Raw genomic sequence first — 24,286 nt, forward strand, 5'->3', positions numbered from 1 at the left:
AATTCCTCATGTTAACACAAAAACGTTTTTTGAACTCACACAAGTTAACTTATGTGCCAGTTCTAATTTGAAAATCAAAAAGACACAATCCCGTGAATTCACTTTATAAATGAAGTGCCAGTCTGAACTTTTCTCAGTTCCATAAAGCTGAAATCTCAGTGGGGAGAAGAGTGGAACTGGATTGAAAGGTGGCAGACAAGAGGCGATCCCATCTGGGCAAGAACCAAAGCCTGAACTAAGGCAACAAAGAAAGGCAGGAAGAGCTGTATCAGAGGAAGGAATGCCACAGTGAAAAAACGGTTTCTTCTGCTTGTGACTTTTATTATTATTTTTAAATACTTCATGCCCACAGTAAAAAAAGCAAGTATTAAAAATGAAAAGAGGCGGTAAAAAAATCTCATCACTTCCTTCCAACCACAACCTCTAAAGCCCGCCCAGTCAGAAGGAAACTAATGGCAGCATTTATTGGGTGTACTTTCCAGAGGTCATGCCAAATGGGTGTTATAACAATTGCTGACTGTAGATCATCCATTAGTAGATGATGATGTCAACTTGGCTTATTAAAAATAATAAACTAGATCATAATAATCAGAGTGAGAATAAATATTGTTTCATAAATCTTTAATGTTATTGTGTCACATTTGTAAGTATGATGTACTCAGCTGTGATGAAAAATATATTCTTATGGGGGGGAGTGGTCACAGTAAAAAAAAAAAAATCTTAGAAAAACACTGTTTTACTGAGAAGTGAGCCCTCCCTCAATGTTGTTGTCAATAGGTTCTTGGAACTACAGGAAACCGACTTATAAATGAAACCAAGTTTACCACGGGCTCATGATATAAACAAAAGTTCCTATGGCATCTTATCAACGTTGTAACAAAAAGACATTATTCGAGGACATGCTGTATATTACCTGTTTTCACGTAATGAGATATCTTGGGGACAGTATCATATCAATAGTTATAGATCTACTTCCATCTTCTAAGATTTTATAAATCCTTACGTTTCCCCCCTATTTAAGATTTGTATTTACAAGGTAGCTAGGCATCTTTTCATATGTGTATTGACTAGATTTTCTACATTAACATTAGGAGGCATATTTTTTCAACTTTCCTGGTCAATACTCTTACAGAAATAATCACACATATTTCACCTTCCAAGAGCAAAGGTAAAAATCAGTTTTATTAACTAAGCTGTTAATCTTTTTTTTTTCCAAAAAATTTTTTTTACAAGTTTCAGGTGTACAAAACAACAGACTTTTTAGACAGATACTTACATCCCTCACAAAGTCATAACAAGCTGTTAATCATTTAATGCTACTTCTCTTCCTTGGCTCACCACATGGGCACGTATGTCTTCTTTGGGTAATTTCACGGATAAACTACTTTATCTGTGAAATTACCTAATGGGCTGTAATAGTTAGAACTCAGTCAATGCAGCACAGCCAAGCTGTGAGACAGAGAGAGCTGGAGCCATCAATAACACTGGAAGCTGCAGCTACCAGGGTTCTGTCCAGCCCTGGAAGTGACTCGGGGAGGGGACTCACTCCCTCAACCCATGGCTGGAAAGCAAGAAGCCACCGGCTGCCACACATCCAAGTGCCACCAGTTAGGTATGTCACCTTTGTCCCTCAAGTTACACAACCATGCCACTAGGTCACTTCTGAAATTCAAAAATGAAACAGCTTTTTAACAGAGTTTTCCTAAGACCATTTTTGTCCTGAGCCATTTTCCTAACCTCAGACTGAAACCCTTCAGGAGACAGAAATACTAGAAAATCTTGAGGAGAGTTGGCTTAGCTTTCCATTTCCTCCACAGAATGCTTCTTCAAAAGGATTCCATCCTTAAATAAGAAATGTAGCTATTAAAGGCAATTAGAAGTCCTACAGTTAAAAAACAGTTTAACCATATCCAGTTTTTCATCATCTATTGAAAATCGTCTAGAAAATGCAAGTAGTAGAAGACAACCATCGTGTTTTTATGAAATCCAAGTCACTCTAACACAACGGAACCTCCTCTGCGATGGGTGGTAGGCCATATATACAGAGGGCACGGGATCTCAAGCGGCCCGGTCAACAGTAAATGAAGACACGGCTCAAGGAGAAACAAGGTCATCAATGCCAAGACTACTTTCTAAGACATTTTAACTCTGGACCCTGCTACCGCTTGATGGGCATATAGCGTCCTAATGGGTCTAATAACCAAGCAGGAGGCACAAAGGAGCTGAGCGCAGGTGTGGAGGAGGCATAACAGGCTGGCAGGTGACTAAGTCGTTCAACGCTGGGCTCTTTATTAGAAAATCTGGGTTTGAAACCTATTTTTTCCACTTACTAGCAATGTGACTTTGGACAAGTTATTTAACCTCCTATCTGCAAAATGGGGGAAATGGTAATTGCCAATTGCCTCTAAGGTGAAGAAGGTCACATGACTCCATACACATTAAGGTCCTTAAGGCAGTGCCTGGCGTGAAATAAGCCCTCAGTAAATGTCTCCTAGGGTGTATTTGCCACAGGTTCAACCCCACAGTGAACACTACCAACCATGTGTGGCCACAGGGACACAGCTGGCATTCTGTCCCTGGACCCATCTACTAAATGCCATCAGTGAGCTCAGTCGTGGTGACAACCCACCATGTCCCCTTCAAGGCCTAAAGCCCCCAGGGGGATAGCAACAAAGGTGGGGGATAGCACTTCAGGGGAGAGGGGCTTGTCAGTATGAGGCATTATCCAAACATGAAAGACAAGGCTAAAAACGAAACACTCATTAAACACCCCAACAGCCAACAGCTACTGTGTACAAAAGATTGCTGAACTGGAATAAAAACAAAGGAGCAAACCTGGAGACCTAGAACAAACTAGACCTTCACAATGGGGAAAGAAGTCAGCTGCTGTACACCAAACACAAAATTCAGTTTGCAAACAAGTAGATGTCAGAATGATGCATGCTGAAACAAGCTGTATGTATACATGCTTAATACCAAGCTATAAAAATAATATTCAAATCACAGTATTCGGGGATCCAACGTCAGGAATAACCCTGACGAAAGCAGTACGGGAATCACTGTCATTTTTAAATAAGAGGCCTTTCAGAGAACTGTAACCAGTTTGGGTTTCCATGTAAGGCAGATATAGAAAAGCTGGGCACAAGAGGAAAGAAATGTTGGGGAATGATAGGGTGAAGGTGGGGGAGCGGTAAGAACATTGGTGGACTTAGGAAAAAAACCAGGCCGAGGCACTGGTACAAATGACCTATTATTACAAGGACAATCAATCCCTAGGACAAAGTTGAACTTGAGAATCTAGGCTAACATCTTGCAACAGAAAAGCAGCTTGATTAAACATCCGGTAAAAATTCAGTCCAAGTGTCCTGAACAGCAGACGACCAAAGGGTGTGGAATTCAGTGTTTGGAGATACTGAAGAATTCTGTTACAAGCCATCTGTCCTGAATCATCTGAGTCTAAACCCAGCTTGAGTAGAGGCCCGGGGAAGCTGGCAGGCACAGGGGCCCTCTTTCCTCTTTCTAACATAGAACATTTTCTCTAGAAAAGCACACGCACACGCAAGAGGTAATTTTGTCAGTAACGGCGCACCTGCTCTTAGACTGTATTTCTTCTCAGCTGGAGAATTCTTCTCAGGTTTGCAGAACTTTTCACGATCAAACTCAAGAACGTACGAAATAGGCAGCAAAACATTCTCGAAAAAGACATACGTAGAAAAGCACCACCATCGTTTTCAGAAAACAGTTGCTCGTTATTCCTGAGATGTCTGCACTGACAGGGAGGAAGGCTGGGCAGAGGCGGCCCGTGGGACACAGGCCCCTGCTCGGCAGTCCTCATCCGTGAACCCCAGTCCCGATGCTGCACTGGACGCGGCCGTGCTAAAGGTTCCCCCCAACTCTCGCCCTACACACTCACAACGTGGACTGGAACCTTCTGACCCAGGCTTGTTGTCTTTACACAGGTCACCAAGAGATATCTGCGCCGAAGGTTGACTTTCATCATTTACTCCCCACAATGACATCTTGCTGTCTCGTCGGCCACGTAGCTGGCGTCCCTGGCTACCATGCATTCACTGTTTCATTGCCACCACAGGCTTACCAAGTGCTGCTATGTGCCAGGCATGGCGGCACTATGGCCCTGAGGGAGCAGAAATTCCAGGCTGGGGTAGAAACACACACACAGAAAATGTGTTACAGAAAGTAATTGTTAGCAAGAAAAAATAAAGCAGGGGAAACGGGGTGGGATCACAGAGCGAGCGGAATTCACTTTGGAGAATGTAGTCAGAGAAGGTCTCCCTGAGAAGGTGTCATCGGAGCAGAGACCTGAATGGACAGAGCAGGCCACCTGTCTATCACGAGAAAGGGCATTTCAGGTAGAGGGGCAGGTGGGTGCCATGGCCCTGAGGTCAGCACTACGTGGCACACTCAAGGACCACAGGCCAGGCCAGGGTAGGGCGAGGCAGCAACTCGGGAGGCCTGCCCCCCTCCACTCCCCGCCCAGTGCCCAGACCTCGCTCAGCGGTCGTCCACAGACGTCCCTCACAGGGCACAACCTGTAGAGAGCATGTGGCCAACAGGCGGGGGACAGAAGAAGGTGCCAATCCTTAACTGCTCTCACTGCCACCATCCCTCCATCCGCCTGGCTGCATCCCACCTGCCAGCACTGTGCCCTTTTCCTTCTCGTCCCCCTTGCTGAGCTTTGCTACTGTGCCACAGGAGCAGCACAAAAGGTCTCAGCAAATGAATTCTTCACTGCCAGGCTGGGCTGGCCCGCCCCACGGAGTGAACTGGGTACTTGCCGAGCAGCCTGTGGGCTGAGCTATATACGCTTTTGTACTTTTCTAAAGGAATGGGGGAGGCACAGAGCCCTGCAAACCCCTTGCCACTTTGCCTATTGATCTGGAATCATGGCAACAGTGTGACCCACTTTACACAAGATGCCCAACGGCACTGCCAGGGCTGCAGCCTGCCTGCCTGCCACCGTTGCCCACCTTCTACGCTGCACGTGGACCAGTGACATCACTGCTCCATAACCGGAGTCACTCTATGGGCAGCCTGGGCGAGCAGGGCCAAGTGGGAACACAGCTGCTCTGTACAATTGTACTAGCAGGGACCAAGCCCAGGCGCTGGGCCCGTGGAAAAGGAGCTTGGTCCTAATTGCAGCAAAAGAATAAGTCATTCTTTGATCTGGCTGGTTCCCCACAAGCAAACAGGAACAGGGAGTGGTCAGCACCTCCTGGGAACCAGATCACGCTGATACCAAGCCACTTGGGCTTCCCCATCCTCTTTAACCAGGAGTCTGTGACACCCACTCAACGTACGGGGCTTCCCAGCATGACAAGTCCTGACAGGGAGTACAAGGAGCCCTTAAAAAAAATAAATTCCAACTACAACAGTATCCAAAAGCTATTCACTCACTCATTCAAGGGCCACACTCAGGAAATGATGACTATGAAAATGGGATAAGGGTAGAAAACAGAAGCAGGCAAAAAATTAGAATCAATTTTAAAGAATTCCTCTTTTATGCCTATTTTCCAAAAGACTCTATCATAGTTGAAAGCCACTCCCCACTATCAAATTCAGCAGCGTTTCTGGTAACCGTGCAGACTGTTATTGTAATGGAGCCGCACTGTAAATATCTCACGGAGAAATTAGTTGGGGCTGGTCATTCTCTATCACTTAAACGAGGATGTGGGAGAGAGTTCAGCACACTGTCACCTAAAGTACGATTGTGCAAATGCCAGGAACTTGCCCCAAGATACAGAACTAAGTGTTTCAGGACTGAGGTGAGCCTCAGGCCTGCATTCAGGACAACATCGGAACGAACACAGCACAAGATAGAGAAGCCTGGAAATACTGACGCAAGCAAAACACAAAAGGGCAAACTCTGAATCCCCCAAAGAGAACCGTGCTCATGTGGAAAATCCATCTGTCTATTCGTTAGCTCTGCAGGAGCAGTGAGCCCAGGTGAATCATCTGCGCGAGGTTAAAGAAGCATTCGTGTTCACTTTGATCTAATATCAAACGGAGTTTGCTGGAGGCTTGTCTGAAAAAAGGTACAGTAAGCTTTTCAGCAAACCAGTCTCCCACCCCCTTCTATCCGGCTCCCAAACAGGGACAACAATGTGAGAGAATTGGGGAACGGGTGGGGGCTGACAATGCAAGAAGGTTGCTGGGGTTAATGAGGGCCGGCATGGTAAGTAAGCTGCTTGCCTAACAGTGCTCAAATGCAAGTTATCTGCCTCCGTAAAAATGCAAATGCTAATAATCATTTCGGCAATTTACACCTGGAGCCAAGAGCAAGCCGGACAGCCACTCTGCGATCTTAAGGCAAATCTGATTTAAAAGCTACCAAAATTAAAAATAAAAATAAAAAGTTATAATAAAGAAAGTTAATTTCCTAAGCCCACAACTAGGCTATCGGCTGAGTCCAAAGCTTAGCAGGAAAGATCATTAAGGTCAAACCTCGGTTCTTGCTGCTCAGGTGAGGGCAGCAGGAAGCAGTGCGCTTGCTTTGAAAGCCCCCTTTCCTGTGGAATCAGTCGCGTCCCACTCACTCTTGGTTTAAACACATGTTTATTGCAGACGTATACCTACCGCTCAGCAGAACTGCCTCATCACATCCTGTTTTATTTATTTTTTGAACTGTTATAGTTCATCTAAAAATAAGTCAACTGAGCCGGCCTTACAAGCAACAGGGGTCAGGATGCAATTTCCCTCCGTTTTCTTTGCTCTCTGACCCATTCATCCCTTTTCACAGTCAACTTGTGTTAAGCAGGCGTGGGAACATTCTTCAGATTGGCTGCCAATAACACGGAAAAATTAAATGCCACTTTGACTTGGCAGGCACCACACTGCTTCTTGAATTTAAAAAGGTTTTTCTAGTTGGAGAAAGTCAGCTCAGGAATGAGAGGAGGAAAATAACCAACCACACCTTGCTCAGAAACGTTAAAATACAAAACATTGTCATACAGACCATGAAGGGAAAGAACATTTAAGTACAAACATGCTTTCACAGATATGAAAGTACATTGATAACGGGATCCCTTTAGAATGCTGGCATTTAAATAAATAACTCCGGATTAAATCTTGGCTGGAGAGAAATTTCTGTGTCACATCAACACTGCTACCATTATTATGACAATCCAGGAATCTATCTATGCTTATTTTTTTCCTCCACAGAATCCCCATAGTTGCTAGCTTCCATTCTAAGGGCATAACAAATTCTTGTTAATACTCTGGTAAGAGTCACCTTATCATACATTGTATAAGTAGGAAAAAACCACAGCCCTATTTGGGGCCTTAGATAAGTAACTGCAAAAGTAGGGCACTGAAACGCACTCCCCAGCTCCTGCTCAGGGCTGCCTATGTTTAAAGGAGGCTGAATAACCTCATTCTGGTGCAATGGACATTGGCGGGGGGGGGAATTTTAAATGTTACAATACAGGTTTCCCTGTACAAAAATCAGATTAGACAGGTTAAAAGAGAAGCTCCCACCTCCTGCTCCTTGGTTGCCATCAGTTAATTAAAAAGCATTATTTTAACCATTCCTAGAGAAGGACATTCTTCTAAAGCAGTGAAGCTTTGCTCGTCAAGGAATTCTCTCTTGTCCTTCGTCCCTTTCTCCCAGGCCCAGGTCAGATGTTAAAAAGGCTCCCCCGTGTCGCTTCACTGTCTGGACAACTCATTTAGCACACAGCGACTTCATCTTCTGCATGAGTTGGATACTGACGATTTCAAGGTCTTATGGGAACAGGCTCTGCACCTCCTGGGGTAAAGCCCAAACCGTTCAAGAGCAAGTACTCCCATTTGTTCTATGTGTACAATGATTATCTGTTGGTGATACTATAAATGGGGCGATACACCTGCGATTATAAAGTAAAAAGGGGGAAAACAGTGTCACGCACTGACACCCATGAGCCCACCACGGCAACGTCCTAAAACATGGACTAAAATCCTAGTTACAGAGGCATTTCCTCAGAGGACAGGTCCTCCATGCTGGTGATCTGGAACTCTTAACAACGGCGTGTTACTCCTGTCTATTATTACATGATCAGTAAAAGCATTTTACAAGAAACAAATACCAAAACAACAACAACAACAACACACACACACACACACACACACACACACACACCCCTCTTAAACATTCAAACAAATGTCTTCCCCACTCAGAGAGAGAGGTGTTTTTTTCTAGTTTTGGAAGGCAATACGTAAATATACATGATCTAAGACTCTCAGGCACAGATCATTGTTTTCAGCAGCGGGAAGAGGGAGAGGAACATAATCTTAGCACTGTCTTCTAGAGGAATGCTTATTCACTGCTGAAAAACAGAACGTTCCATCAAAGTTCCATCAAATTCAAAGTTCTTCCCCACTTCTCAGCGGGGGGAGGCAAGGACCCCCACACACCAACTCACTTAACAAGCAAGCATTTGGAGAGGGGTTCACTGTAGAAAACTACTCTTGTCGAGTTGTATTACCTTAAACAGGACCACTTAATTTTCATTTGAAACCAGAACAACAAGAAGCAGTGATGATTTTGCTTGGGTTGAAGCACACTCTTACTTGGAAAAAAACAATGCCGATCCATCCACAGAATGCTCCTGCTGGTGGATGAAGGCCAGGCTGCTGCACACGGACTTAGAACTCTGCTCTCACAAACAGCTTGCTGACAGTAACTAATTAATCCCCACAAGGCTGCAGTGAGACAAGGTAAAAGATCCATCAAGTGCCGGGATCGGGTCACTCCCATGGCTTTATTTCTATCCTCCCCCATCATTCTCAGAATGACTGCCCTTCACTCTACCAGGCATTTGAAAGGCAGCTGACTCACTAAGTTAACAAATACTTAATGCGTGCCTACTATGTACCAAGCTGTATACTGCTCATTAGGAAAACAGCAGGGATAGAGATGACCTCTGCCCTCTAGAAACTTAAATCAGGAAGCAATATGCAAAGGTACCTGTGGGTCAATCACTTTTGGGTAGCAGTGGTTAGGAGCATGCGCTCTGGAGTCAGAGAGCCTGCGTTCATATCCCCTGTAACTTCTGGTAAGTTACTTCACCTTTTCATGCCTTACTTTCTTCATTTGTAAAATAGGTAATTATAGTTAGTACCTTCCTCTTGTGACTACATGAATTAATACATGCAGAACACTTAGAATAGTGCAAAGCACACAATAAATGCTGCAAACATATTTGTATTACCATCATTACAAAGACGTGGCATTGACCAACTTCAATGTCAATGTTTATGAGCGAATTCTGTAAAGGCGTAAATCAGAATTCACTGAAACTCCACGGGCAATGACATTTGCCCACATCCATACCTCACAGTTCTGTTATTCTCTCCTTGGGATGGAATCCCATCACGACAGTAGTGAATCCAAGGATTTTTAAGAGTCTCAGGATAAATTCCTCTAGAATGTTCAGGGGATGCTGGCCATTGACTTCTTTATGAGTAGAAAGAAGATCAGTGTTCATACCCTCTTAGGACGGAGTGGAAATCAGTCCATACCTCATATGCCTGTTTTGTACGCCCTGCAACTAGCATACAGTAGATGCCCAATGAATTTATCCATTTACTACAACTGGAGAGGTGGCTGAGTTGCCAACGGTCACAGTGCTTGGATGGAGACACAGTCTGAACCCAGGTTTCCTACCCTATGACCCACTGCTTTTAAAATACCCCATATGGCCTTTTTTTTTTAGTTTCAGGTGCACAAGACAAAGTAATACTTAGACGTTTATCATTTATATCCCTCACACTATGTGAGCCCCTCTCCCCCCATCCACTATCCCTCTGACATCACACACAGCCATTACATTCCCACTGTCTCTGTTCCTAATGCTGTACTCCGCTTCTTGCAAGTATATACATATACATACATATATATATATAAATATATATAAAATTATAGATGACATTCATTATTGTTCAGCTTCAGCTTCAAGTGTACAGTGCAGAGATCAGGCATCTACATCATCCCTGAGGTGGTCTCCCAAATGGGACACGTGTCCATCGGATACCCTACAAAATCCTTACAACATTATTGACTACATTCCCCAAATTAATTTTCAAAACCCCGTCCCATATGGCCTTTCAAGGGAGCATCTTCACATGGTCATTGTTAAGAAGACAGTGACAATATTAGTAGTAATTGAGTTCATACAGATTTAACCATAGGAATAAGAAACAGAAGTAACTTACTTTTAAATAACACTATCAAGGTAAACAAACAAACAAACAACAGAACAAAAGCCAGTTGTATTTACCTATGATGCTTGGTTACAGAGGCCTTAGAAATCTCTGCAATTCAGACCTATGGGAAGATGGTAGGAAAAGGGTGGCCGTTCTCCTCGGCCTCATTTTCATATGCTCATCATCACGTCCACTGTATCTCAGTCAGTGATAAAATTATAGGCTTATTTTTTGGCTTATTTTTTAAGTGTTATAATGACCGGTTACACTATAATTATCTGTTCATTTGTTCACGATCCCCATTAAGCTCTGAGCTCTTCTATGGCAAAATCTCTGATGGTCCCATTTGTATTTCCAGAGAGGCTGGATCCATGAATGACAGATCGCTAATTATTACATGGTTGAAACCATGAATAAATGAGTGAATGAATGAACGCCTTCATGCCTTTTAGAGTTTCCTATCAATGGGTTCTCAAAAGTGCCTACATCTCAAAATCACCGAGGAGCTTAAAAAAAAATGATTTCTGGGACCTACTCCTAGAAATTCTGATTCAACTGTCTAGAGCCTGAGAAATTGGTCTTTTTGAAAAGTTCCTTAGATAATTCTGATGAGCAGCTCTTTTGAGGAACCAATGCTGTGTACATAAATCGGGCTTTTGGACTCGAATAAAATCCCCCGCCGCTCTTGAAGTTTTGTTAGTATCCGTATGTTGACAGTACTGCACTTACAGAGTCTAGACTGGGCTGGTGGTGGAGGATAAATTTCATTCCTACAAATCCAGTTACAATTCCCTGTTCGCTCTAACTCCACCATCCTTTCCTTTCAAACCATCTCTCAAGCTGAAATAAAACCCCATTAAGTTAGAAATCAGCTCTCTCACCACGTATCAAACACCATGTTACATAGTACCCATCACATATAACCAGCCTGCAATAAGTAGTGTCGGCTCTTTCTCCGTTCCAGAATGCTGTCGTAAAGAATACCACTGTCAGTAGGAGAAACCCCTTAACCTGTCACTTCCTGAGCCGGGTGTCAGTGGTGGCCAAGTTTGTAAAGCTCAGTGAGGCCAGGGAACGTATCTATCTTGCTTCCTGTAACACCCAGCAGCACAAAGAAGGAAACTATGAACTACTTATTGAACCATATTGAACTGGGGTAGTGTGGGGTGTGGCCACTGCTTTCGCAGCCGTGGCACACACTTGGCCACAGCCAATCGTATATACTCCCTGGAAGGAGACAAGGTGAGCAATGGGAAGAATCTGTGCACTGGCTGAGAGGTGGGCTCTGGCTTGGGTCCCATTTTCATCAGTCCTAAACCGAGCCACTTCCTGCTGGCTTCACGACCTGGAGGAGACGATCAAGGTTTCCAGTCAATGTGGTATCTGTGGACGGCAGCCTCTAATAAGATGGTCCCCAAGGATCCTTTCCTGCCCCGAACCAGGGTTGTGTGTGCAACCAACAGAACACAGCGGAAGGGATGTTATTCACGCCTGGGATTAGGTTATAAGAGACGTTGTGACTTTCATCTCGGTCAGGCAGTGTGACTGTCTTTCTCAGATCACTAGCTCTGGAGGCGGCCAGCTACCATGTTTGTGAGCAGTCCAATGCGGAGGCCAACGTGGAAAGAAACGGAGGCCCATGACCACCTGAGTGGGCCTGGAAGAAGATCGTTTGGGCCCAGTCAGCTTCAGGTAACTGCAGCCACAACTGCGGCCTCAGGAAAGACCCTGAGCCAGAAAGAAGCACCCAGCTAAGCCTCTCCGAAGTCCCTGACGCTGCGACTCTGTGAGATAACGTTTGCTCTTTTCAAGAAGATTTAAAGCTGTTGTGTCCATTGGTTACTCAGCCATAGGCAAAAGGCTTAGAAACTAAGGAGATCGGTGGGGTTGGGGAAAGCGGTTCTTAAAAGTCAACTCTCAGGATGTGGAGTACAGCATCCGGAATAGTCAGTGCAACTGTAACAGCTATGCACGATGTCGGAGGGGTAGTAGATTGGGGGAGGGCGGTTATCACTTTGTGAGGGGTGTAAATGTCTATTACATTGTTTTGTACACCTGAAACTAATTTAAAAAAAATAAAAATAAGAGTTAGTATATATATTAAAAAAAACCAAAAACGAAAGTCAACTCTCTTCCTTGCTTTCCTTTTGGTTACTACACATAAGCCAGGCACCCATTAGAAGCATGGCCATAAAAAATAAATGGCCATCCTTGATTTCATTGGAACTGGGAAGGAAATGAAAAGGCTTGTTATCTCAAGTACAGAATTTGGTTATGAAAAAAAGACAACACTTTTATTACTAGCCTGAAGCTTAACAGACAAGAGAGGTAACATTTATCTATTGCATACCTAGCTTTTCAAAGGCTGAGTAAGAAATTATTCTCTTTTTAATAGATGAGGAAACTAAAATTCAGAGATTTTAAGTAATTTGGTCAGACAACAAACAAGTAGAGCCATTCAGTTAAGTATGTTTTTATGTCTTGAGGTGGTCAGCCGTCCTGCTTTATTGGAACTCAGGGATTTCCTGGGATGCAACAATCAAGAGGAAAAAATAAATCAGCAAAGTCCGGGGGACACTGGTTTACCCTATTATGTCCAAATATTGTGCATTTTAAAGCTATCATTTTGGCAGCTTATAATCTGCAACAAATTTTGAAATGTCACCTATGAAAATGAAAACCACCAGCCTTCCAAGTCTTCACCTTGCAGTGTACAAGAAAAACTTTAACAGTTGCTATTCTTATGATACAAACTAGTATGGAAATTTCTCAGTGTTCAGAGTTTCTACAAACTTCTGTTTCAAAACAGCTCTGGAGTCCACTGATAGTGACTCAAAGTGGGAGGGCGGCTCCTCACAGAACTGCACACCAAGTCAGGTGCTCTGACAGGAGGGGCGGGCAGGTTCCCAATTTCCTTTTCTTCTGCAGAAGCCCAGAGACAGCTACAGCTATCACCACTGGGACCTTCAACATGAGCAATGCACGAGTGGTTTTCATACCTGGTAGGTCAGAAGTACACTAACTACCAAGTTAGTGCAGCCCCAACAGCTCTGGCCCTTTCTCTTTTAAAAAGATCCACATAACACCCACCAGGAGGGCTATAATCGTTAAGGACAGACAATAATAAATGTTGGCAAGGATATGGAGAAATTGGAAGAGTCATACACTGCCGGGGGGATTGTCAAATGGTACATGTGCTGTGGAAAATAGTTTGGAGGGTCCTCAAAAGGTGAAACACACAGCTACCATATGACCTAGGAGCAATTCTACTCCTAGACACATACCCAAGAGAAATGAAAACTTATGTCTGCGTAAAAACCCGCCACAAATATTCACAGCAGCATTTATTTATAGCCAAAAAAGAGAAACAGCCCAAATGCCCACCAACTGATGAATGAATAAATAAAATGCAGCACACCCATAATATGGAATGTTATTCGGCCATAAAAAAACAACACAGTACCGATACATGCTACAACACAGATGGACCTTGAAAACACTATGCTAAGTAAAAGAAGCCAGTTACACAAAAACACATATTGTATGATTCCATTTATATGAAATGTCCGTAATAGGCAAATCCACAGCGACAGAAAGTACACTAGCGGTTGCCAGGGTCTGGAGGGAGGAGGGATGGGAAGTAACTGCTGACGTGTATGGAATTTTTGAGGTAATGAAAATGCTCTGGAATTAGATCCACTTAAAAAAATTAAAAATAAACTTTGAAAATGGAAAGGTACTTAAAAAAAAAAAAATCTTTGAAATTTTGCATACTCAAGCCCACTTCTAGAAATCCTTATACTAGGGGAAAAAAACACACAATAGACGTGTATTAAGATTTACCTATGAGATTGTCATCAGTAGTATAACAGAAAAATGGGAGGGGAGACATCTTTAAATATCCATCTAAAAGTAACCTGTTAAATAAATTGTGGTATAGGCATATAATTAAATATCGTGCCATCATTAAATTGAAGTTGTTGGGCATTTCTTGCAGAGAATTGGAAACATATTCACACAAAAACCTGCCCATGAGAGTCCACAGCAGCTTTATTTGTAGCAGCCCCCAAACTGGACACAACCAAGATGCTCACCCGCAGGTGAATGATTCAATTGTGGTACCTCCTTACCAAGGAACATTACTCAGTGATAAAAAGGAATACACTGGGGGGGGGGGGATTAGCTCAGTTGGTTAGAGTGCGGTGCTCTTAACAAGGTTGACAGTTCAATCCCCACATGGGCCTCCACAACTAGATTGAAACAACTACTTGGCCTGGAGCTTGAAAAAGGATTGAGTTGTCCTCGAAAATCACACTTCAAATAAATAAAAGTTAAAAAAAAAAAAAAAGAAAAACAGGGAACACACTATTGATATACTTAACAACCTGGATGCGTCTTCAGAGAATTAATGCTGAGTGAAAAAAGCCAATCCATCTATGTAACAGCTTTTAAAAAATAAAATTATAGAGAAAGAGAAGAGGTTAGTGGTTGCCAAGGATTAGACATGGTGTGAAGGCAGGAGGAAAGTGGATGTGGCTACAAAAGGGCCACATGTGCTGACAGAAGGTTCTGTATCGTGGATCTTGACTGTAACGACCTCAGTGCCCTGCTTGTCATACTGAGCTCCGCTTCTGCAGGATGTTACCGTTGGGGAAACTGAGCAAAGGGTACTTAGCATCTCTGTATTATTTCTTACCACTGTGTATGCATCTAGCATTATCTCAAAATAAAGTTATGTTAAAAAAAACTACAAAAGTGAGGAAAACACATCAATGAATAAGACTAAGCATTTGATTTTTTAAAAAAAATTCAACTACCACCCTCACACCCCCAATCCACGGACACATGGTTGTGACTTTTGGGCATCTGTAAGTGCTTGTAAAGGAAGGTTGGTGCTGGAAAGGAATAGTCTGAACTATGACTCCATTCATGAATCATTAACCCTTCATCGAAATGCTGGTGTTTTCACTTTTTTAATTTTCAGAGCAGTCTAATTAGCTTCCCAGTAAACACTTATTTATCCAGATTACTCAGATGATTGGGAGTACTGTTTTGATCCACTTAATGTTCTTACTCATTTCAAGGGATCATACATCTCACACAGGTCAGCCTTCATAGAGTAAGAAAAATCATCAAATGTATCAAATAAAATCTTCGATGATTCAGAGGCATTTTGTGACCTGGAAGGGTTTCAGAGTCAGAATTATGAAAGTCAAATCCTGTTTTACAGAACTGTGGATGAGTAGGCATAGATAATTGGGATAAATCTGTAAATCTGTATGCCTCTATGATTTAAACCATAAGTTCCTGCAATCAGCTATTTCCTTGCTCCTTTCCATTCTCATAAACACAACACAGGAAACTTGAAATAGGATTGAGTTGTCATATTCTAGATCGTTTTTGATAATAACAATATGAACAAAAGTTTTCTGCGGGATGAAAAATAAAAATTGTGCTTTCTTCTACCTTTTGGATCATTTCTTGTCAATCCACTGGAAACACACACAGTGGTGAAGAAGCACTTTTATAACGTAGCGGAGCCCTATCATGTGACCCTCCAGTTTCCTGTGGTGAGAGTTCTGTCCGAGTCACACGTGTTCTCTGCAGTGGGCCTCTCACTGCCTGTCAAGAGGAAGGAGCCGTGTGACTCACAGAGCTCTCCAAGGCACAGTGGACACTTTCTTCCAGAAAAGGCTGAGATGACTTCTGTAACCCTCTCTGGAAATTCTCTAGCAAGATAAGCTCTCTTCCTAGCAGTGCTCTTCTTCTTTTCACCAAATGCTATTTCCAACAAATATGCCACTGTGTTTCAAAACCTCCTCGACGACTATTAAAGGTGAAGAAATACTGAGAATCAGGCCCTAAAGTCATTACCTTTTAGTGGAACTGCAAATATTTTAGAAAGTCATATTAATGTAACTGAATATTGTTACTGGCTAATAAGATTTTCCCTTCATTTCAATCCTCCCCAAGTACCAGTTCAACTCCAAGCTGTCATAAAAGCCACTGTGCTGTAACCAAATGAAGAAAGCAAAGCCGGTGATCAAATGTACATGAAGCCAATTAGGTACCTACCTAAAGCCAGAACACCAATGGAGACACAAGCAGATCCCAAAATCAAAATGCAGGACATAGGTAAGAAGAAAAAAAACTAGCTATTTGTGTGAAAATTCTTTCCTGGAGAAGTTAATCAGGTGAAAATGTAGGTTGTAAAATGGCATATATCATTGTTTAACGACATGCCTTTACTGAGCACCAAATGTGTTTAAGGCATCATGGCAGCTGGTACAGACAGAGGACGTGGTCCTTTCCCGTAAGCTCAGACAGCTAGCTGTCATCCAGTGGGAACCCATATTTTTAGCTCATTTCAAAACACAGAAATTCAGCACAAATCAACAACAGGTCAACACACACACACACATACTCTGAAAGGCAAGAACATTTTATTAGGGGAGGGGGATGGATACAAAATGACACATACCATCCTACTTTGATTTGGAAAAGCTATCACATTTTCCTATGCAGAACCAAATGACAACTGATACTTGAAAATTAATGTGATACAGAAGCAGTGATATGTTTAAAATGTATTATGGTTTTCTCCAATGATTTTTTCATACACATGAACAATTTAATATACGCCACCAGGTGGAAGAGTCGGAAAAGGAGGGGAGAGTGTCTTAGTCAGCTCCGGCTGCTGTAACAAAACGCGCTGACTGGATGGCTTAAACAACAGGTATTTTTCACTGTTCTGGAGACTGGAAGTCCAAGATAAGGTGCCAGCAGATTCAGTGCCTGGTAAAAGCCCTCTTCCTGGTGTGCGGACAGTCACCATTTAGCTGTATCCTCAACCTCACACGGAGGGGACAGGGGCTCTGGTCTCTTTCCTCCTTGTAAGGACAGTAACCCCATCAAGAGGGGGCCATTTTCATGGCCTCACCTAAACCTAATTACCTCCCAAAGGCCTCACCTCCAAATACCATCACACTGGGTGGAGGCTATGGTTTCAACGTAGAAATTTGGGGGGTACACAAACATTTGGTCCCTACTTCACCAACATCATTTTTCACTTTTCTCTCCCCTCCATCCCATTTAAGAGGCAGTTTCCCATTTAAGAGGTAAAGAGAATGAATCACTGTTTAGAGTCTAGAGAAAATTGCTCCTTTTTAGAAACCTAGTCTTTAAGGTGAGTCATTTTCATTCATTCAAGTTATGAAAACACATTATCTCTACTTTACAAAAGGGTTGCGTTCCAGATGTTAATTTGTAAACGAGTCATCTGGTCTTTGGAAAATTCTATTTTCAGATCCTATTTTCTATAGAAATTGTTATATCAGTAGTTCTTAACCTTTTGGGGATCCCATACTGACTGTAAAAATTTGATTAAAGTAAAGGAGACCTTTCTCTCTATCCCCAAATGATAAAGAGTTTGGATAAAACTGACATTTAGAATGCCCCAAATCCTAGGGACCCCCAGTCCCCAAATTAAGAACCCTAGTTAAATGTGGTTGATAGATCTCCAGATGAGCCCTAAACTACTTAATTCATAATGAAGAGGTACCTATAGGAGCATAGATTCTCACTGTTATATGAGAAACTAGAATCTATAGGATGTATAATTTGAGTTGCAATCCTCTGGGCTTTGACACAACACAGTACTACGGTATATCGTATGCTTCCAAGCCTCTATAGAGCTCAGTTTCCTGACCTATAAACAAGACATAATGACGCCTACACATCACAGTGTTGTGACGATTAAATAAGAGTCTATTAAACTTGGCACAAAGCGTAAGCACCTCAATTCATGGCAGCTATTTTTAAAATCATCATCAGAAAATATCCATCAAACATACATTTAATCCACTGTGGTAGTTGCTAGAACACAGAAATCCACAAGACAAACCTGCCTCCAGAGATGTCTGAGTCTGGCAAAGGGAGAGAGAAGAGATAAGTAACAACAGAGTGAGGTGCCTTGACACAGTGTGTACAGGGCGATGTGGGGGATAAAAACAAAACAAAACACAGTCGAGTTTACATAGGGACGTCTGGTGGGTCAGGTGCGGCTTCAGACAGTAACGCGTGAGTTAAGGCTTGCCAGTGGGGGAGAGAAAAGTAAAAAATGATGCTGGAGCAGGAGGTAAGGGCTCTAGTGTTTGATTTTAAACTGGGGTGTGGAGGTGGTGGGGGTGCGCAGGAGGTTGGCAAGAAGGGGAGATCCAGGTCAGTTAGAAGACGACTGCAATAGTCCACAAGAGGGACAGAGGACGTGCTGCCGCCACAGCAGGGGAGGGAGTGGGCGAGGCGAGGGAGAGGAGGAAGGCCAAGCTTCCTTCAGGCTTCACAGCCACAGCCTAGATGGGGTGCTATTTGATGAGTCAGGGAGCCCGGGGCAAGAGGGTAGGAATAAGGGAACAGGGAAAGTTCGACCATCTAGAAATGTACTGCTCGCCTACTAATCTTACCAATCATAGATCAATTATACAGTTTCATAGGTGCCTGTTGAGTTCGGAGGCAGACTATGTATTTTGAATTATTGGATTGCAAATTAGTGGAAATTCACTGCACTGACGTATGCTTGGAGAGGGAAATATTGGGAAGATGTTTGCATTGTGCAGTGAGTCGTAAGGTTAAGTCTAAGAAATTCAAGCTTAAGGTAGGACCTAAGCCACATATTTGTTTAGGGATTTATATACTCTTGTCCTGAGAATACAGTAAGCCAGCTATGCTCAAACATGAATTACACACTTCGAGAGAGGCTGAATTATTTAGCAAATTGCTACTTCCCTTCACTAAATGGTCTGCTAATTTAATGATCAGCCGCTACAAGGAAGATTTCCAAAGTCATTCTCCTATCACATTACTACTTCTCCAAGAGAATAGAATCAGCATTTAGGACATAATCAAGCCTACCATTTCAAATGATTTTTTATTTTCAAGTCCTTTCCTTTGAAGATAAGAATGATTACCACAGTAACAACTAACCCTCAGTCCACACTATGTGCCGGTAGTTTGTCTGCTATAAATTTACATGGAAAATCTCAGGTACTCCTCTGACCAGCCCTTCCATGTATCCCCCTTTCACAGATAAACACACTGAGGCAGAGAGCAATGAAGTCATTTCTCCAAGGTGACAGCAATGGCAAGCAGAGTGACTCCAGAGTCTGCTCTTTCAACCACTAAACCCACTGTAAAACTAAAAAAGGGATGTTTATTACAGAAAATCTAGAACGTGGTGAAAAGTTTTTTGTTTCATTTTAAAGTGAAAACAAAAGCAACCAACCAAGAGTGTGGCAGAATCCATGGTGCCCCTTCTACCATTTACAAGCAGAGTGATCTTGCACAAGGTAAGCTCCGAAAGCCTCCGTCTGCTCCTCACCTGGAAAATTCCCTTGAAATGGGAATAACAACACTTACCTAATCAATGAGATGGACGGTTCATGGAGAGCGTTTACCACGAAACTATGGTAATATTATATAATAAACATATAGGTATGTATAGACTATAATCTTTTCCCGTTTTCTATGTTTTAAAAAAGCATATACTTGTAATCTAGCATTTCAACACTGTAGCAATCACTTTAGGAACCTAATTTGAGTTCTGGAACAATGTTTATAAAAATGCTTTAGTTATTCCCCCATTATTAGTCATTTAATCTGTTTAAGTTTTTACTGTTCTTAAATAATACTGCAATGAACATCGTTGCACATAAGACGTTAGCTGTATTTTACATTATTACGTTGGGTGAGATTCCCAGAAACTGGACAATTAGGTCAAAGGTCTTTATATAGACGGCAAAATTTCTTTCCAAAATGGTTTTTTATCTGTTAACATTGCCCCCAGCAGGGCCTACATGAACAGCCTCTGTAACTGTACCCTGGCCAGCACTGGTAATCTCATGAAGGAAAGGAGAAGATGGTGTCACTAATTTAATACAAAATGCTCTATGCAGATATTAAAAAACAAATCATACAGAAATCCCAGTGGCTGAATAAACAAACACTGAACATATACATTAAAAATCTGTATAAATGAAGAACGATTTCTGGCTAACACTTGTAACAGAAAAATGAGTAATAAATTCTGTGCATCCTCTGCTTTCTAAAGGATTAACCTGTGAACGTGAGCTGGTATTGATTAACTGGTCACTTATGTTAAGAGTTTTTCTCTCACTCAGGCTACTAGGACAGGTGTCCCCGGCTTTGCTTGTTTTCTTCTTTCTCGTTCCACCACTTCACTCTTACGCAGGCCTACATGGGTAAGCACCCATTTTCGCTAACCAAAAGCAATCTGAAGAGGATTTTGGCTTTTACAAAAAAAGGTGATGTGCAAATAGCGTTTAGGTTTGTTCTACAGTGAAAGGACCACACTCAGCACCTCAGTATCAACCCACCAGCGCTCTGAACTGTGTCTGTGAGCATCTGGGCTTTATCTCAATTTAATTTTGTGCATCTGTTAGCAAGATGTGTCCTGAGGTACCAGAAAAGACGAAGGGGAGCTTGGAAGGGTGTTATGCTTAGTGTAAAACTGGACGTAATTATACATTTTCATGGTGGTGAACCAAATAATGACATTGTGTGTGCACTGAATTTGGGGTCTGAGAACCAAATTTTTCCATATAAATTCAATTAATGGTAATTGCTTCTCCGCTTTGTACCATCTCAGCTGAAAAGGTTTCATAGGAAAGCTCTACTTTCAGATATTAGGGAAAACCAGTGCATGGAATTTTCTGCATTCCACAAAAATTCCCCCTTGTACCAAGGAACTAGGTCTAGTTACCAATTTTTAAAAACTGAGAGAAGCATTACATCTTGCATAAACAATGGTGATCCTTGAGAACAAGTACGAATTTTAATTAAAAAGCACCATTCAAGCATTTAAGTATCTATTTTGTCTAGGGACATGGACTATTTTTTAAAAACCTGAATCTACAAACCCAGCCACAAAGAAGCCTTGTAAAACAACAGTAAATTTGGTTCTATTAAGAGAAGATCATAAAACTAGCTTTAAAAAAACACAAGTGTTTTCTGAATTTAAGAACTTCAAGACCCTTTCAGTTGGTTTTTTTAACTGTGTACATAAAATTTTGCAGGAGATGGGCCATTTTTTGCTAATCAGTAGCTGAGTCAGACAAATTTGGTTTATGTCAATATTACCGTCAATAAAGCATCATAAAACAGCTTGATTTTTCCAATCCCACATAGAGGCACTGAGTGAGCAGTTAGGAAAATATTTTGACTTGCTCACAGAGAAATTTCATATGCATTTCACAGGACACAAGTGAGAAACTCCAGAGTCCCCTTGCCTGCACTTTTCAGCTCAGTCACCACACCCAGAATAAATAAGTGGCGTAGGGCCCAGCAGTTTCAATTCAGAATCAACCAACTCCTTCCTACTGGGGTCATACAAATCCTCATGATGACAAGTGAGTGGCCCACTATCTGAAAATTAAGTCACACCGAAAGGCAAACTTGATCAGCAAAATGTCAGACAGGCACTGGGATAAGCTTTCCAAGATCTAACAGGATAAAAACGGCATTAACTCTGGCATATTTTGCTCCAGCAAACAAGTCTCGCATCGTTATAGATTGAAACGCTTCACTAAGGAGTTAAGAGGATTTCATTATTAAACCATATTATTTTCCCCTTAGAGCGTCCCTGGCTTAAGGTGACTAAATCATTAAAATCAGAAAATGCAACAATAATAATCATGAGAGCGGCTAACACTGAACACTCAGTAGGTGTTCATACCATACACGTCACGCGCATTATTTCACCTTCTCAGTAACCCTGTAAAGGGTTATTTCCCCCCCACTTTACAGAGGAAGTGAAGGCTCAGATACTAGAAACTACTGCCTGCGATCAGTGAGCCTGTATTTGGTTTATGGGATTCAAACCCTGGTTGCCTGTCCTCACAACCTGAGCCTCTTGTAGTGAAATGACACTAAGTTGAACTTTGTCCACTAGGAAACTACAAAAGCGCATCAAACTAGCAACCGACAAATACCTACAGCCCATTACTGGGTCCCAAGCAATAATCTCAGGTTTTATGAGGAACGGTTTATGACCAAGGCCCTAACACCAAGAAAATGGCGTACAACACCCGCGGTTAGCGAGCCAATGGTTATGTGACACACACTTGATTTGGTTTTTCTGCCCCATTCAAAGGAATCATTAGATAGACTTTGGTGTCCTGCAGGCAGCACAACTGAGGTCATATAATTCTCAGGTAGCAGGCCTGCTTACTTGATTTCAGTCAGGCTGTGACCGAAAAAACTCTCCGTGGAAACTTCTGGTGAGAGTGTTCTGGAGGATAGCACGACATGGAAGGAGACATGTGTCCACCCCGTTCAGCACTGGTCAGTTTCCAGAGCCAAGAGAAGTAATGAGTTTTTCCCATACCCCTTTAAACTATGGATATGCAGCACAGAACAAAATCAGTTCCAGATCTCTCTCTCTATTTCTAGCTATTAAGTGTATACATTTATATAATGAAAAATACACATTTTTAAAAACATACAGCTTCTAGAATATAGACATAGAATATATTGAGTTACAAGATTTTTTTTTAAATGGGCCTCTGGCAATGAGTTGGGGTAACTATCTAGTCTTAGATCAAAACAAAAAGCTGAGGACAGAGCTATCATGAAAAATAAGAATTTCTCTATCTCCAAAGAGGATCACAAAAGAAGCGTTAGCTTGAGGTTTGCCTGAAGGAAGAACTTTCAGAAATATGCAAATACTAGAAAAGGCCTGTGGGGATATTGCATCAATAAGCCCCCCACCTCTCTTCAGTGACTGGAAGAACAGATTAACCTGAGGCCAAGGCCTTTTTTTGGACACTGATAACCCTATTCCACGTAGACTGAAAAAAGGTGGAAAAGCACTGTGTTAAAGGTCACCACCGCCCGTCTCCTGACTTTGCCCCGCCCTCCAGGCCTACTTTCTAATGTGAAAAGTCAGTTCACGACTTAGGCTCCCACATGCCACTGACTGCTGACCACCTTCTCATGTGTTTAGATGCCCTTCTCATGTGTTTAATGTATGGAAAGATACAGCAAAGCAGACTCATTTGGGGATTATCCTTTGAACGAAAACAAAATTCTGGGTTAAGATACCCATTCCTGTGTCATAAGCCAAAGTATGATACTTATATCCAAATGCTGTTTTTTTTAAGTGCCCGTATCTTATCTGTCATTTATGACAGATAATTGTGACAATCATGAGCCATCTGTAGATACTTATGTGTGCCAACTATTTACAAGCACGCTTCTGGATGGAGTGGACCTGAGAGTCTTGTAAGGTCCAATATAACCGGAACCACATACACTTAATGTGGATGAAAAAGGGGTTGCCCGGAAAGTAACCTCACAGGGTGCCCTAATCATAAATTCCTAACTGGGCAGGTCATGGAGGGTAGTCATGCCCCAGGCATACAACTTCTTTAGTAAAAGGTTTATCTTTGCCTAAACTAGCTCTGTCCATTGTTTCTCTGAATCTAGGTTAACACACCTTTGAAATAACCACTCTCAAGAGAGTGCATAATCTTGTTAACGATAATTCAATCTCCGCCTCGCTTTCTCCCACCTTCATGTAATCTTCCTTAAATTCCCTCAACTCCAAATACATAAAAGAAACTGCAAAGTAGCACTCTCTGGAGCATTTGAGAGCTTGCTTCCTGGCAATTGTTGCCAGTGTGGGCTCAAATAAAACTCTCATAAAAATTCATTACATGTTTGCATGTTTCTTACATCCACAATCGAAAGTTACAATAGCACCCGGTAAGAGAGAGTGAGAGCCAAAGAGGGGAGAGCTGCGGTGAGGGGGGAGAGATCTGGGGCTGTGACACACAGAAGCTTCCCCAGGGGGTGGGGCTTGACCTTACACTTGAGAGATTCGTAGATGAGGGTAGGCCAAAAAACGAAGGCAGGGTGTTCCAAATATCAAGGAGTGGAGGTGGGAGTGGACAGCCACGCTCTGTGAAGAGCTGACAGGGGACAGGCCTGAGGAATGCTTCAAATTTTCCTTCAACTTTATTAAGCAACCATGTAATTGATTGGCAAGTGATTAACGCTCCTCTTTCACTAG

General features: G+C 42.3%; 1 protein-coding gene across 6 annotated transcripts in view; it reads right to left on the reverse strand.

The window, feature by feature from the left end:
* ELOVL5 (ELOVL fatty acid elongase 5) overlaps window positions 1-24,286 on the reverse strand; it is an 86,437-nt gene that overhangs the window by 26,999 nt on the left and 35,152 nt on the right. The window contains exon 1 of one of the 6 annotated variants that reach the window (XM_019734680.2): window positions 8,566-8,688. The exons of 3 other annotated variants lie outside the window; for them this stretch is intronic. In XM_019734680.2, the coding sequence (XP_019590239.2) occupies window positions 8,566-8,590 (25 nt within the window). In that variant the 5' untranslated portion in view covers window positions 8,591-8,688. Of the gene's footprint in view, window positions 1-3,589; window positions 3,676-8,480; window positions 8,689-24,286 lie in introns of those variants that run through there. 2 more of the 6 variants (XM_019734683.2, XM_019734684.2) reach the window with 2 other exon arrangements.

The sequence above is a fragment of the Rhinolophus sinicus genome, linkage group LG05 (assembly GCF_036562045.2).
Source record: "Rhinolophus sinicus isolate RSC01 linkage group LG05, ASM3656204v1, whole genome shotgun sequence".
Taxonomy (NCBI): Eukaryota; Metazoa; Chordata; class Mammalia; order Chiroptera; family Rhinolophidae; genus Rhinolophus; species Rhinolophus sinicus.